The sequence below is a fragment of the Aquila chrysaetos genome, chromosome 3 (assembly GCF_900496995.4).
Source record: "Aquila chrysaetos chrysaetos chromosome 3, bAquChr1.4, whole genome shotgun sequence".
NCBI lineage: Eukaryota > Metazoa > Chordata > Aves > Accipitriformes > Accipitridae > Aquila > Aquila chrysaetos.
This window is the reverse complement of record NC_044006.1, coordinates 40,063,422-40,079,280: the sequence shown is the minus strand read 5'-3', so window position 1 is coordinate 40,079,280 and position 15,859 is coordinate 40,063,422. Positions and strand designations below refer to the sequence as shown.

The following is a 15,859-nucleotide window of genomic DNA, read 5'->3' as shown; positions in this document are numbered from 1 at the left end:
CTGGAGGGATCAGTGGAAAAAAAACTTAAATTTCCCTATATTTTTACATCTGTGTAGGAACTGTTGTGTTATATATTCTGTGTGTTAGAATGACAGCAACATCACAATTCATGGATATCACTTTATGTAAAAAAGACTTTTAATTATTTTTTATAGTAAATTTAATATTTTGTCTAGTAACAATTACTGGTTATGTTACTATAGCTTAACAGGCATTTGCTATTGATCACTTGAGAGGACCCAGACTAATGCTGTGCTACTTCCGCTTTTTATAGTCTTGTGAGAAATGCACTCACGCTGAATTTCATGAATTTTACAAGTTTATTATAGAACAAAGGCAAACAGTGCTGGGCACATGGTCAAAACCAGAGGCGCGCTGGTTATACCCGAACTCGCCTTTTTATACACTGTGTTCGTGGCATTTCCAAGGGGTTATTTTAATATTTCAGGTATCTATTAACATAACTCCACCCCAGACCACCCCCACTTGCGCACGTCTCTTGTGGTTCGGAGGGGCCTTCGGGGATCTACAAGGAATGAAGTCAGTAGTCTTCCTCTGGCTGCACTTTTCACTCTGTCACTTTCCTCCAGTCGCACTTTTCAATATTTTCACATTAAACTTCTGTTTTTCCTTTGTTCTTCTCGTATCTTTCATGTCAAATAATCTTTCACTCCCAAAATGCTGTTCTCATGTTAACAAATCACTCCTTATCTTCTTACTTGTGTTCTCAGTTTCACTCGTCCTTGAGTCCATATGTCTGTTTTTCTGTGTTTTCACAAATCTGTCTACACATCCTTTAATTACTTGAGTTACAGGATGTCTTATCAGAAGAAACTATATATTCTGCTTGTGCCCATTTATTGCCTACAAACTATAAAATACAATTGATGTCTGGAATATATCAACTACATATTTCCCATGTTAAGGCCTAATTTAGTGGCAGTGAGGCAAACATCCTTTCGGGATGTAGCTTATGCAGTAGTTAGGCAAATTTCAGTGTTCTCGTTTTGCGAAAGCCAATATACTATTCACAGTCTGTTGGATTCTTCTGAATATAAAAGTGCTAAGAAGCGGGGTATGTATTGCCTTTCTCTGTGTATACATCTATGTATGGTGAGAGTTGACAAACTCCTAAGTTTTCCAAAGTTGTTGAAAAGTGGGTGACTGGATGATTTACTTCACAATGTACTGAGATTAGGTGGTTCTGAAAAACTGTATAGGAAAACAGTCTGCACTGTGACTGGGGGAAAAACTTGTCTGAATCGGCATCCAAGCTTAAACACCAGTCTTTTTACCTTTTGTATAGAACTGTACCTAGAATACTGTGACTGTGTGACAGTAATACTGCTATGAAGTACTTATATTTGGGTAAGATGATCCTACTGAAGCATATCTGCCAGGCAAAAGACCACATAAATCACAGGAAAGGGCCAGAAAAAGAGATTAAATTATAAAGCATTTCCATTCATGAAAATGTCTTTTAAAGTCACAGCTCAGGTGAGGGGACAGCTCTGTACACCCGGAACAAATTAACTTCTCTTCAAGGAAAGGATTTATTAGATGGTGTAGCACTTCCCATTAGGGAAAAAAACCAGAACGTGGCTGAGACTTACGTGGAGTCTCACAGCCTAAGGGCTGAGTAAACCCTGCTGGTATCCTTATTGTGGCTGGAAAGGTTACTATCCCCAAGCCCAGCCTTGGGGCTTGTCACAGCTCTCCTTGTTAGAAGCAATCCATTAGATAGCAGGGTTCTGTTGTTTAAGCTGTCAAATAGGGGAAAGGCATTAGGGAGCACTTCCGTTAAGTGCTCAGCCATCACCTGTGGAACTAGCAGTAATCACAACCAAGGGTAAGGACTCAGAGGAATTATTTTAGTTATTGAATAATTTTATTTATTAAATTATTTTAGTTGGCCCAGGTTCAGCCAGATGGGATTGTGTAGTGGGATGTTCAGTGCTAAACCTCTTGTGTATCTAAACGAGGAAGGGACTCGGGTTAGTACTTTGAGTGTTTCTGATCACCAGGAAATAAACCATGGCAGAAAAATAAGAATTCTCCAAGCATGTCTGTAAAATACAACATTCTGTAGAAGCCCATTACCTGTTAATTTTTTTTGTTAGCATGTTTGGCTTAGAAGGCCAAAAGGCTATTTTTCAAATGCATAGCAATTCATCCTGTGATCTAAAACTCTCCAACTTTTTCCATCACTAGTAATGATGAATTCTAATTACATCTTAGTTGATAACTTTTTTGAGGAGCGGCTGACTAGAACCCATTCCTGTCCTAAATAGGCATTTTGGCTCTGAAGGTATGACAGAAATAGAAAAGAGAGTTTTGTCAGTGAAATGCAACACAGTGTATTTTCAGTGCTTCCTTAACTGTGAGAGGCTTCCCGTCTCTCCTCTCCCTCCCCCCTGCTACCGCTTTATATCTTCACGTGTACCTTGGTACTTTGTTTGCAAAGCTGAGCTGCACAGGACAAAGTAGGATCCTCTATTCTTGATAAATATTGCCAAATCACCCCCCCCATAAGTACCGTGTGTTTTCCTCAAGATGCAGAATAGCAAAGGTAGCTTATTGTACATCACTTCTCAACTGTTTATATAAATGGAGTATCTTTAATACAACTCTTTACAGGAATGCCAAGGCCTTATTCTGTTTTCATTGTGCTTTAGGCAACTTAAATTTACCCTTGAAGTCATGTATATATGGACAGATCAGCATATTAAGGCTCAGGAAAATATGAATATGTAGGTAAGCTTAGCAGCATCTAATAGCCAAGTTACTCCTGCACCCTTACAAGTGTTATTAGATACTAAAGCTTTTTGGTTGAGCAAACAAGTCTTCTGCCTACCATGGACACTAAGGTTATGATTTTTGTGTCCTACATGGCATTGTGTTGCTATTAAACCAGTGTTGCAAATAGTGTGTAGAGCTCATGGAAGCAAACAAGTGGCTTAAACTAAGATACTACTTCCTAAATGCTTTTTGAATAGCTTTCCTCACACTTCAATTTGTTCATTCTTAGATACTAAACCAGTTGGTGTTTAGAAAAAAAAACAACAGTATTGAGGATTGCTTATTAGCTGCTTTTCATTCTGCAATTTAAGAAAAGAGATATTTTAAGTTAACTTGCCATAGGCTTTCTTCTTTAGGTACAAAACTACATTTAATATAACATGAATAAAAATAAAAATGGGATTAGTTTAAAATTGATCTTTTTTTCCAGCTGAACTCCTAACGGGAAGTGGAGAAGGTTCTTCATGCATGTGTCTTTCAGTCTGTATTTGCTTTGGAAGAATTCAGGGAGTTGTGGATCACAAAGATTGAAAGGCGCTAAGAGCGTTTTGGAACACTTTTTTCTTGGATAAGCGTTACCGAAGAGCAAATACAATTAAAAAGTCAGCAACTGAACTTGAAGACTGTAGGCTATCAATATATAGCATCAGTGCATCTGTCCTGCATGCTCTTCCAACTTCACTGATATTCAAGATTTAATTCCTTAATGATACTAGTAACACTGTGGTGACAAATACAGAATTCTCATGTTGTGAGAATAATTGTGAATAACATGGCATTGCTATAGTATTTCTTAAGCGTTGCATAGCCGTTGACTGTGTCAGTCAGTCCTTGCTTTGTATAAGTAAGTATATTCCCAGTTTGGGAAGTCAAAAGGCTAAATGGGGAGCCCATATTGGAAAGAGTGCCCCAGCCTTCCAGACTCACTAATTCTTCATTTCTTTCTAGGAAGAGCTCAGTAATGCAAATTTTCTGCATTTTGTATGGATTTTTGCTTTATTGTTATTATTATGAAAGCATTTTTTAACCCTACCTATCTGCATTGTATAGGAGGAATGCAAATCTAAATTGTGCTCAACATTTTTATAAATGTTGAAAAAAGCTGCACCGTGTGAGACAAAATAGTCTATTAAATTACGTATGTGGAGTTGGAATAGAGTGAATCCGTAATCCATCAGGAGAGGCATTTTCATGGTAGAAAGATAGCTAAATGCAGAAGTAGTGTCTCGTGTAATTCTTTTGGCAATTATCTGTTTCTGTATTGATAAAATAAGTTCTATTTCTACTTTAGTACTAAATATCGTGTCCAAGTAATTTTAGGAAATGCTACTTTTAAATACATGCCCCATCACCAACTGGGGGAGAAACTGCAAATTTGCGAGCTGCTTTTAACTTTTCCCACAGATGTTTTGATATATGGTGCAATAATCTATAAATGAATGCTAAAGTTAATTGTAAAGGGAGACCAAGCAAGGAGATCAGTAGAACTATATATGAAACTAAAATGCTTTTAAACAGGACACAGTTATTTAAAGCACCAACGTAGATAGATTTAAGGTTTAGAAACAATATGCACGTAGCCATTCAGGAATTTAAAAAAACCACACTCAGTTCAAACTCTGCTAAGAGTCTCAGTTACAGTCCCTATTTAATAATAAATTTAAATTCCTGGCATGATTTGTTGCTCAAGCTCCCCCCGCCCCACCTGGTTTTTTTTGCTCTAGATTTATGGCATACACCATGGTGGATCTGTGCTGGAAACTGTCCGTCTGCTTTTTTTGCTATCAAGTTGTCTTGGGAAGAGTTAAGAAGGAGGGGCATTATGTTGCTGCTGTGTATGAACACGAGTCTATACTGAGTCCTAACCCGACAGTCCTGGTTGATCGACAGTCTGCGCTGGAACTCATGGGCAGAAACCTAGACATCTATGAAGAGCAAGTAGTAGCTGCTGCAAGACAGGTATGCTGCAGCTTAGTACCAGTTGCATCTGTCCTATGTATATATAGAGTAAGTGCTATTTAAGGATAATCTTTCACATTTGTGTTCCCAGGCAACTAAAGCCATATTTATATACATAACTATGGTCTGGTTTTTCAGACATTCTGACCTGCCAGCGGCTCTGAAAGAAATCAGGCCAATTAGCAGCTCGCCTGACTTGAGTTATTCCAAGCTTGGAAAAACACGCCTATAGTTATTTAGTATAGCGAAATTAATTTTCTATTTTGGTCTGAATACCTAGCTCCTTTCTGTTTTCTTAAATGGAATGTTTCTACTGAAAGATTGTCTTACAGGCAGCTGTCTTTGGGTTTGATTTTATTCCAGTGCTCTCAATGGAAATTCCTGAATGTTTCTAAAAACTAAGGAAATTAAATATTTTGGAAATGAATGTTCCACCATTAACAGCTTTGTGAAAGTAAAGTTTTCCATTCCTTTCTCCTACTGTCCATGGAACGGTTCTCAGTCTGAATATATTTAGAGGAGAGAGACTTGCATTTCTGGCTGTTCTTATGCAGAGCCTCCTTTCCTTCCCTCCCCAAGAAAACCCAAAGCTGGTTCTAGTCAGAGGAAGCAGGCATTACTGTCCCTACACAGAGAATTGACTTGCAAGTTTCACAGATCTGTTGTTCTGGAATAGAAGCATTACCATTTTTATATAATTTGAAAATGCGACTTTTTTTGAGAAGTTCAGGTGACTGGGTGTCACAGTCCAGAAGCATAATAGCTATTTTTAGGCAGTACTGCATCCAAGACACATAAATTATCCTAAAGCCATAGCATAGATAACATGTTTGAACTGAATTTTGAAAAGTCACAGGAATTTGAGTGAGTGATGCTGTGTTTGATTTAAGAGGCATCCGCCCTATTTTTAGGAACAGTTCAGATCCCCCTGACCTTGAGGTAGAGCCAGCCTAGCTCTGGCATAGCTACATTTCTGCCAGAATCTGCATTGCTTCCACAGTCAAGTGTTTCTGAAAACAATACTCCAGTACCCTATCCAACCCTATATACCTAATCAAGGTATGTAGCCTGGACTAAGTGATGCTGCAGCTTTGACACAGGTACAGCGCCTTTGACAAAGTTCATCTGCAAATAGCATAATTCTGACAAAAACATTAAGACAAATTTTAACATTATCAGTCTTTAACCTGAATGATGTCATTCTCCTGGCTGATGTGAATGGAGAATACTTTTGGTAAGAATTTGGATGAAGTCTGCTCTTATTTATATGCCCTTAAAATAATGTCAAATGGGTTATTTTTCAAGCTAAATGTATGTGTCAGGTTAAATAAGCTTTTTTTACATACATAGTTACATCTACTATGAAGTCAAAGAAAAGATATTTTCAAACTACATTCTTGTCAAAACATACCTGGGTAATCCTTAACTTTCTTTAGCTCTTTTTAGCCGTGATATTCCCTTTTTTCCTTCCGTATTTAGGTTGGTTTTGCTTTGCCTACAAAACATGTCTTTGTTTTACATACAGGGGGCACAGATCATTGTTTTTCCTGAAGATGGAATCCATGGCTTCAACTTCACCAGAAGCTCCATTTATCCTTACTTAGATTTCGTTCTGCATTCACGCTCTGTGAAGTGGAATCCCTGCAGAGAGCCGTATTTGTTCAATGACACAGAGGTAAACGTAGGAGTGATTTCTGCAGAGAGGTGGAATAACTGAATGCTAGGTTTGTGCTCCAAGTGGGAAACTAAGCTCTAGTAGTTTTGCTTAGGGAAGTAAGCACAGAGTTTAAGAACTCGTAGTACCAGATTCTGTTTTCATGGACTCTTAATTTGTGCTGGTTTCATTCTTGGCAGAGGAGGGTTTTAGATACATACATGCAAGAAGATTAGCTTGTTTATGAGCCATCTGGATTTGTCATCTCCTCCTCCCCAACCTATGAAATGGTAATTGCTCTCTAATAAGATACATTTTGTGTGATTTTATTTTGAACAGCATTGTTTTATATAACATAATATAGGTGTATCTTCACTTTTGATGCATTCTCGTTACTCAGTTTTAATGACATCAGAACATTCTGACTCAGTGATTGTGTGTAAAATGATTAGCACAAGTAACATGTCTTGACCTACTATAACGTAATAGAAGTCACAACTTAGGACAGATCAAGTGTGATTACAGAAGATGTGACCTGCAGGTTACAAAAATAGTATTTTCATTGATTGTTCTTAACCTGAAGTGAAAATAACCATGCTTAGTAATACAAACTGTTTATTCTTATTAACATTACAGTAGTCAATATAATGAAAGTAATCATGCATGTGCCTACTAAGCAAAATTTGCATGCAAACATGAATCACAGTTGTAAATGGTGACCTACTTTGGCCTATGAATCTTTACTACCAATGATCATGGACAAGCAAGCAAGAACTTAGTTTGCCATTCAGATCCTATTTGGAGATTGCAGTACTGGCAGTCTTTGGTACAGCTCTCTGGTGTGGAAGAAACATCCCAGTAATACTGTAGTCTGTAGCTTTTTGTATTTCTTTTCTATAACTATGCAAAGTCTATCTGTTTACATCTCTGCTTCTCTAAGTTGTAGCTAGTAATAACTTTTTTAAAAATTTACAGTAAAAACATCTAGTTGCAGGAACAAGCCATTGCAGTGCAAACAATCATTATTAGACATTTGCTGTTCTAAAGGCACACACAGATCAGTTATGCTGCCTCGTCAAAGCTTTTAGTTTACCTATGGTGTTTTAAAGCCATTGGTGCTCCTGCAACAGAAGTTTCTGAAAATTAATGCCCTTGAGATGATAGATTTATTTATTTACTTACTTCTCAGAAAAGAAAACCTAGATAATTTTTTTCAGTGCTATTTTGAAATTAGTATCTGAAATACTTTTCAGTCTAGAAAGCTACTGGTTTCAATAGCTTTCATCACAAAATCATCGGTACTTTTAAATTTTACAGATACGGTCAAATATGTTCAATTTCTAGTTGAGAATAATAATTTGAAAAGTATTAAGTAAGTTATAGCTGCTTAAGTAAAACTTACTCCTCAATATTCTGAAGCGCTTACGTTTCCCCATACTGTTCTCCAGGTTCTTCAGCGTCTGAGCTGCATGGCACTGAAGAACAAAATATTCCTTGTGGCAAACTTAGGAACTAAGCAACCCTGTGAGTACACTGATCCTCACTGTCCAACTGATGGAAGATACCAGTTCAATACCAATGTGGCATTCAATGATGACGGTATGCTGGTAGCCACATATCGCAAACACAATCTGTATTTTGAATACGCTTTTGATACCCCTCCAGAGCCTGACTATGAAGTCTTTGATACCCCTTTTGCTGGCAAGTTTGGTATGTTCACTTGCTTTGATATACTCTTTTTTGAGCCTGCAGTGAACCTCATCAGACGATACAACGTGAAACAAGTTGTATATCCGACTGCCTGGATGAACCAGCTCCCGCTCCTGTCTGCTGTAGAATTTCAACAAGCTTTTGCAACAGCTTTCAAAGTCAATATTTTAGCAGCTAACATCCACCACCCTACCTTGGGCATGACAGGGAGTGGCATATACACTCCAGTTAAATCGTTCATCTACCACAACATGGAAGGTCATGGTGGCAAGCTCATAGTAGCAGAAATTCCTGTGATTACCATAGATTATGAAAACAATTTGGAGAGTAATAAAAGATTCAGGGAGAACTTACATCACTCATGCAAGACTTTTACAAGCACCTCACTGGATGATCAAGTTTGCTTTAAGGAGGGAGAAGAGACCGCTGGCAGAGCATCAGAAAAAGGAAAGGAACAGTTACTGCCCCTATTTTATGCAGAAATGATGTATGACAACTTTACTTTAGTTCCTGTATGGGGGCGGAAAGGAGAGCTCCAGGTTTGTGCCAATACCCTTTGTTGTTACTTAAATTATCGCAGAGCTGTTTTAACTGATGAATTATATGCTTTGGGAGTTTTTGATGGTCTCCATACAGTGCATGGCACATACTATGTCCAGGCCTGTGCATTAGTAAAGTGTGGTGGTCTCAGCTTTAGCACTTGTGGACAGGAGGTTACAGATGCCACTGCTCTGATAGATTTCCAGCTATGGGGAAATATGAGTACCCCTTACATCTTTCCTTTACTGCTGACATCTGGTATTACCTTGGACTTTGCTGATGACATGGGCTGGAAAAACAACCACTATTACATAAGCAAAAATAGAACATCTTCTGGCCTACTGACAGCTGCTCTATATGGACGATGGTATGAAAAGGACTAGCACAGATATTTGACAGAATCGGAAAACAACTTCTTGTATGTTCAGAGTATATATCTTAATATAATTTGCCGAACATCTGTACTTCCTAGAGCTTTAGGTATGTTTGTTACGTGACTGACTGTTTAGATTCTGCATTTGAAATGATAAGTGAAGCACTTAACCTAAGGGGCTGTAAGTACAGTCTGTACCTTGGTAGCTTATATTCTACCACAAGTAAAAGAACTGCCTCGCAAGGTAAAGGCTTGTTGTAATGTGTTGAGATGTTTTATATTGGGAAAATAACGTTTCTCATTGCAACCAAATTTGTTCCTTTTAAATTATTCCTTTGGTTTTCTGGGGTCCTGGCTAGGAGCATGGAAATGAATAGAATGGAAAACCATTGCAAAAGGAAGAAAAACAGGAAAGGGAATGAAGACACAAATACCATGCATGACATGCATGAAAATATATATGTATACATACATTAAGCTTGTATATGGTGAGGTTCTGAGTTCTGGTTAGGGTGCCATGATTTATTTTTTTTTCTTAGAGTCAAAAACTCCCAGCTGAAATCATTACCATTTACTGGCCACTCAGTTGTCTGTAAACCTGTTAGAAAACTCAGTGAGTTTTCTCATATACTTTTAACAGTAACTGAATGTTATAGGTGTGAACATCTACGGAACAGCTAGTCTAGGGAAGAGAATATCAAATGATTGTGAAAAACTAGTCTGCATTAAGACACTATTTCCAGCCTGCTGTGCAAGGAATTGTGTTTAAAGAAAACATGGGCAATGAGTATCAAGGACTACGTTATGTACTGTTTAAGTACTTTAACTTTCCTAGTTTAAAAGAGAGGTCATTTCAAGACTGTTTTGACTTTAAGACATCTTACACATTGTTCATAAATTCATTCAACAAGAGCTATGAAAAGCACATAATGAATTGTGGGACAGCAAGGTTTTTACATAAATACTTTGTGTGCCAGATGGCAGGCTCCTGCTGCTAAATGAGTAAAACACGCTATTCTTTCCAGAGCAATAACTAGATTAAAAGTGCTATAACTATTGTACTGTGGTGACAAACTGTTCTACTGCAGCGAAGAAGTTGGGAAAAGAATATTCAAAGAATATTAGTTTGGGGTTAAATTCAGAGAAGATAATTTATTCTCAAGCGTTATCATTTTGTGTGGTCTTAATTGGCCGTTATGGCTTCATCTGCATAATAGCTGTTGAGTAATGGAATAAACACACCAGTTCCTTTGGCGAGTCCTCGTGTTCCAGTGCTCAGTCTATTAGTAAGGCCAAAGGGAGCAGAGCACTAACAGGAGAGCTGTGAGTCTCCATTTTGATGGTCCAAGTCCATTCTGAGATGTGTACAAACTCAAACCACTATGGCAGCTACAAGTATGTGTAAGGAAAGTTGCTCCATAAGCTCTTGCTTTGGATGAACTCACTTTCTAGTTTCAGAAAGCAAAACAACCAAGAAATATTGAATTTCTACCTCAAGGTTTCTTCAATATTTACACAAAATAAGTATATAAATATTGATGATCTTGGGCTCTATCAAACCTTCCTTCTCCAGGCTGTATTACTGTGAGCCAGGACCTAGTCACACTCAGCTTTGATGCAGCAACACAACAGGTTTGCTTATCCTGCAGCATATATTAGACAGAAATATGGAGAGGGGAATGCCTATATCTCATTAGACATAAACTTGCTGATGTAAAAGTAGGCCATCCCACCATAGGGTTATTAAAAATCATTAATTCTTTGGCACCCATAGCGGTGTTCTTGCTGAACGCTGCACAAATTCCAGAACATACAGGGTAGAACAGAAAACTATTTGTGGTGCTTATTTGTGCTTCTGGTTCTAGTAGCATACAACCAAGTCTGAAAGAAAGGAACGATGAACAGCTGGAGAATTTCAGCGCTCAGGACAAGCCTCCCCACTCCACCCTGTAGGCTGAAAAACATGCATCCTCTTGCAACAAATACTGTTTTGGATTTAGTTCCAAAGCAGACCATTATTATCACAATAAATTAGGCTAAACAAGTAAATACCATTACACAAATTTGCTATGCTTAAGGAAAAAAATGCATTTATCTGCGAGATACTCCAAAGTGTGTTCCACAGAGCTGTTGTAACTTTGGGTATGTCAAAATGATTACAAAACAAGGCCTTCTGGCCTTACTGTTTGCATGGGGCACATTGCTGTGTCTCCTCCCTGAGAAGAGCAGGCGTATATTAGAGTGTGTTCTTATACCTTGTTCCCTTCACCCAAAAAAGCAGCCTTTAGCAAAGACACTGTAAAAAGTGGAGCAGACAGTACTAGACACGATTTAAGTAATTTCACCCCTCCCCATCCCGATCTTTGAGTGACACCAGATGTATCCATTCTGAAAGGGGGTGACCACCACCAACTGGCAGCTTTTGGAACTCTGCACTGGAACAGCAATCCCAGCACTGCCCGGCTGAACGCAGCTCCGTTCCCAAACGAGCCGGTGTTCATATGAGTGAAGCTACATACCATTTACTGAGGAGGCGTGAGAAGCCTTTGGCAAGGCTGATGTTCATGCAGGCAGACTCGTAACATACTGTAATGCAGCCCATCATCTGGTATCTCTTCAATGGAAAGAGACAGTTTTATTAAAGCTTCCTGAACTGTTTCTGTTTGTGAGTGCAACAAAACCAAATGGGAAGTACAGCTGAAGTCTAGAACATTTTTAACTCTCTCGGTTGGTTGAATTAAGTGAAATCAGGATTTGGAAATTTGTACTGACACCAAAGGAACATCCTGTCTGAGACAGACAGCAGGGCATGATGTCTTTAAAGGGCCTTGACGCTGCCTCCAGGAAGGGGAAGACAACCATAGAAACTGTCTGTCCAGGCAGGGGTAGCAGCATGCAAGTCAAGAGGCTTTGGGAGTTTCTTCATGAGTGATCTGCTGCTTTGGGATTCACATGGCCAGTGAGTTTTCCAGGTGGATGGGGTGATACTTTGATTACAGCGAGAGAAACCACCAGAAAGCACACCAAAGGAACATTTGGCAAACAGGACATTGGAGTTAAGTTATCAAGAGGCATGTTCAGATCAGAGATCTTTGCAATGCACAGGTGGGCATAAACTCATTTAGACAGATCTGTACAAGCGAAATGAACCGGACTGAAGCAACTGAGGTTCAAGGGCCTGCTGCAATCAACATGGAAGTAAGGAAGCCATCATGAGATGAGACACAGCGCAGTCTTGCCCAGGCGGTGATGTGTCTTGCAGCATCAGGTATTTAATGAACACCCCATCATCACAGAACACCCAAGAAGATCAACACAAAAAACTGACCACCCTCTTTGGGTGCTTCAGACATACCATTTAAAGTGAATAGAAGAACCAACTGAAGAATACTACATTTTCAGAGCTGTTACAGAAAGAGGACCTGAACAATGCCTAACCCCCACTATGGCGCACGTGCAGATTCAGTGGCTGTAAAGAACTACCCCCTCCTCCTCCATTTATGTAGGTTAAAAAAAACCCCAAAAGTGTTGACACATGCCATTCCTGAAAACCCCAGTTATTCACAGGTTGAAGTGAGAGTTCTCGCTCAGTCAAGTTTTTAATGGTCAATGGCAATGGAAGTACTTCAGAGATTCACTGTGCTCTCCTTCCTCCCTCCGCTGGGAGGGCAGGCATAGGCAACACGGGTCAGAAGTCAGCGATGATCGTTAGTGGCACCCACAGCAGATCAGACAGACTCTTGGTAGAAGAGATCAGAAAGGTTGAATTCAGTAAGATGTTAATATGATTCTAAGAAAGATTTTTAAGATTTTAAGGAAACTATGCAGACAGCTTGAATAACAGTTTGGCAAGGGATAGGAAATACATGGTAGGATAGGACATGAATCCTTAGATTTTGCTTTAAAACTATTTAAGGTATTTAATCTATTCTTTTAACATACAAGAACATCCAAGACTCAGTGTCTTAAGCTTTCCGAATTAAGTCAACTCACAGGTACAATGAGAAGAAAACCTGCGCGTCTGTCATTTGACAAGGCTTGGAAGCAGGGGTTTGTTTTGTTCTGTTGTGAATCTGAATAGCAAAATTTCTATTTGCTTTTATGCCAATTTTAATGAAAAAAGAGAATGGAGGTGTTTTTCTCCTCTTTAAATATTTAGTGACACTAACAATATTAAGACAGCTTGAAGGGCTTTTTAGGTTATCCAACTGTTTACAGTTACATGGTGAAATACTGCAAGATTCCTTTCCCAATCTTGGTTTGAAAATTGCTAGAACAGCATGGAATGGAAGGAGTTCAGTTTATCCTAATGTAAAATAACACACAGCACCAGGGAAGCATGGGTAATTTAGATACTGCTTTATCTGAAGACAAATAACAGTGCTAAAGAGACTGGGATACTGGGTTGGAAAGAGTTGCAAGAAATGTTCAAGTCCCTCAAGTAGGGACACTCATCATCTTCCCATCAGGAACGTTAAATTCCAAGATGAGTGGCAGAGATGGGTAAAAGCCCACAGACTGAAAATTTTAGGCACATCTGTAACTATTTTTCCCCCAGGGAAAGGAAACTGAATCACTCTTGCGATTTTCCTGGGCTCTAGATGACTGAACAACTGAAAGAAACACTCTTTCCAAGGCTGCTGTTTCATACAGTTTTTCTCTCAGTAGGTATGACAGGGATACATGGATCAGACCAGGGGCCTGGGTGACATTACAATATCCAGCCAGGAGTTTGCTTCTCCTGTTAACCAGTAAAACGAAGGGATTTTTGTGATAAAGCTTATAAATCATTATAATAATAGGATATTTTCTTAAGAACAACCAGTTGGTTTGCCGTTTCAAATTAATGTGCGGTGGTTCCTTGGCACTAAACATTCTTCTAAACATATGGACTTTACAGTGAGAAAAGGACCCCAGAAAAAGAAAAAAGCCAATGCTATCAGCGAACAGAGAGGCCTGTATTGTGTCTCTTCACATGTAACATCTCAGGTTTCAGTCTGTAAAGAAGACCCATGTTTTATAAATTCTTGTCCAATTTAGAGTCACAGCTACAGATTTATAAAAAAAGGTTTTAAATCCTAATCTGAAAGAATTCTTCTCCAACTGTCCCATCAGCTTCTGCAGCATATTAAAAGATTATAAGGAAGTCATCGCAAATCATTGAGAGATTACTACCAGAGGCAATAATTACCAATCTTGGATTTAAGGATTTCTACAAATTTGCTGGACCAACTTCAAGAATTTCAAGACTTTTTCCTGATATTAAAATGGATTTTGCCGAGTTTAAATCCAGACCTACGAAAGTGGTGTTAAAAGTTTAAACTACTTATTCAGAGATTATAAAGGCCCTTCTCTCCAAGGTTATTAGTCTGATTCCAACCAGGACTTGATTATCAGGAACTATTGTTATCAGGAATCAATGCTTTTTAACCAAAAGCACGAAGGCTTTTCTTTTGGGATGTGGGTGTGTATCATCATCAGAGGGTACGTACCGTCAGCAGAGCAATAGAGCAAAGTGGTGGGAGATGAGGAGGGTACTCCTGCCAGCTCCTCCTGCTGCTCCTACAGCTGCTGCTGGGGAAGAGCCAAAGAGCACGTCCTCCAGTTCTCCAGAACTGCTGCTTCCATAAACACTTGTCCTTTCTATTTAGGTTTCAGTTTTTAAGATGTGAAGCTCACTGATCCAAACATGGAATGAAGTAGTATGGGCTCCCTGGACACATCTAGCACTGTTAAAAATACTCCATGATTATGCACATGAAAAAACTTCTCACAAGTATATGCTAGACAACAGTCCTTTGTACAGTATTCACTGCTGCTTACAGTCTTTCTACAGGCTTTTATCCTCTCACCCAGTTCTTGTATGGTTAACAGAAGTTTGTTTTTTTTTCCAATATAGAAGCTGAGCTACCAGAACAACAGTTGTGTTATCTCCAATCAACTGGATTTAATGAGTATTCTCTCTTTTCTTTTTTTGGAAACTAGACTATAGAGTATGTTATTCTGGATCACTACAGCAGTTGCCTTTAAAAGGACAGAATCTGTAAACATTCTATCAGGCTCCTTTTTAGTCATCTTCCATACAGCTTAGGTAGCAGCTTTGGGATCTTTAGTGCCCTTTGTGTAGATGTTAAAAGGAGCAAAACTTTGAAGTAATTAATTTTTAAATATTAACTTTTTTTAACCAAACATTTATTAATTCTTTAGCCTGGTAGACAAAGTCAGGATTTTAAAAAAGAAAATACATGATCAAAAAACCCCCCAAACCAACCACAATCAAGATCCACGTTTAAAAAGAGCATATTTTTAGCTCTGATTGTTCCAAATATATTTATATGATTATTTTGGAGATACTAAAGTGTGGGAAAGCAATAAAGAGTAATAAAAAGGAAATACAAAGCAGGAGACAGAGAGAACAAGATTTTGTAAGAAATTGCAAGAAAAATATTTTAGATTACAGTAGGGTCACTCTTGGGGGGGGGGGGGGGGACACACACAAAGTCTAATTCTTCATTTTAACAGCATCCAGCATTTATGCTACCACACTACACTCTAAAAGTAACAGCTCAGCCTAGGAGGTTAATACTAACTAATCTGGTGTTTTCTCCTGCAGAACGTTTATCCTGAGAACTGAAAAACCCATAAAACATCCCAGAAGTCAGAGTACACAGAAAGCTGAGCAGAGCTGGTTATCCTCATTCCTGAAGTCCATTTGACACCCCCCCCCCCCCCCCCCCCCCCCCCCCCGCCCAAGATAAAAAGAGTTTCTTTTATTCTAGTATACTGCTTCAGTGGTCCAGCCAAGGCTCACTGCTCTCTCTTG

General features: G+C 38.8%; 1 protein-coding gene and 1 long non-coding RNA gene across 14 annotated transcripts in view; one reads left to right on the top strand and one right to left on the bottom strand.

Moving 5' to 3' along the window:
• Positions 1-15,809, top strand: part of BTD (biotinidase) — a 65,294-nt gene extending 49,485 nt beyond the window's left edge. For 7 of the 12 annotated variants that reach the window (XM_030010220.2, XM_030010217.2, XM_041122309.1 and 4 more), the window contains 3 exons: positions 4,525-4,759; positions 6,285-6,434; positions 7,862-9,285. In XM_030010220.2, the coding sequence (XP_029866080.1) occupies positions 4,529-4,759; positions 6,285-6,434; positions 7,862-9,046 (1,566 nt within the window). In that variant the 5' untranslated portion in view covers positions 4,525-4,528 and the 3' untranslated portion in view covers positions 9,047-9,285. Of the gene's footprint in view, positions 1-616; positions 3,335-4,522; positions 4,760-6,284; positions 6,435-7,861; positions 9,286-14,151; positions 14,950-15,649 lie in introns of those variants that run through there. The other 5 variants (XM_041122311.1, XM_041122310.1, XM_041122308.1 and 2 more) reach the window with 5 other exon arrangements.
• On the bottom strand, positions 6,365-11,741 carry LOC121233173. 2 transcript variants are annotated; one of them, XR_005932047.1, is made up of 3 exons: positions 11,556-11,741; positions 11,220-11,332; positions 6,365-6,453 (listed from the first exon to the last, which is right to left on the bottom strand). It is a non-coding gene; the product is annotated as an uncharacterized LOC121233173 (long non-coding RNA). The 2 variants fall into 2 exon arrangements; XR_005932048.1 differs by lacking the exon at positions 6,365-6,453 and adding an exon at positions 6,622-6,948.
• Positions 15,810-15,859: the final 50 nt, after the last annotated feature.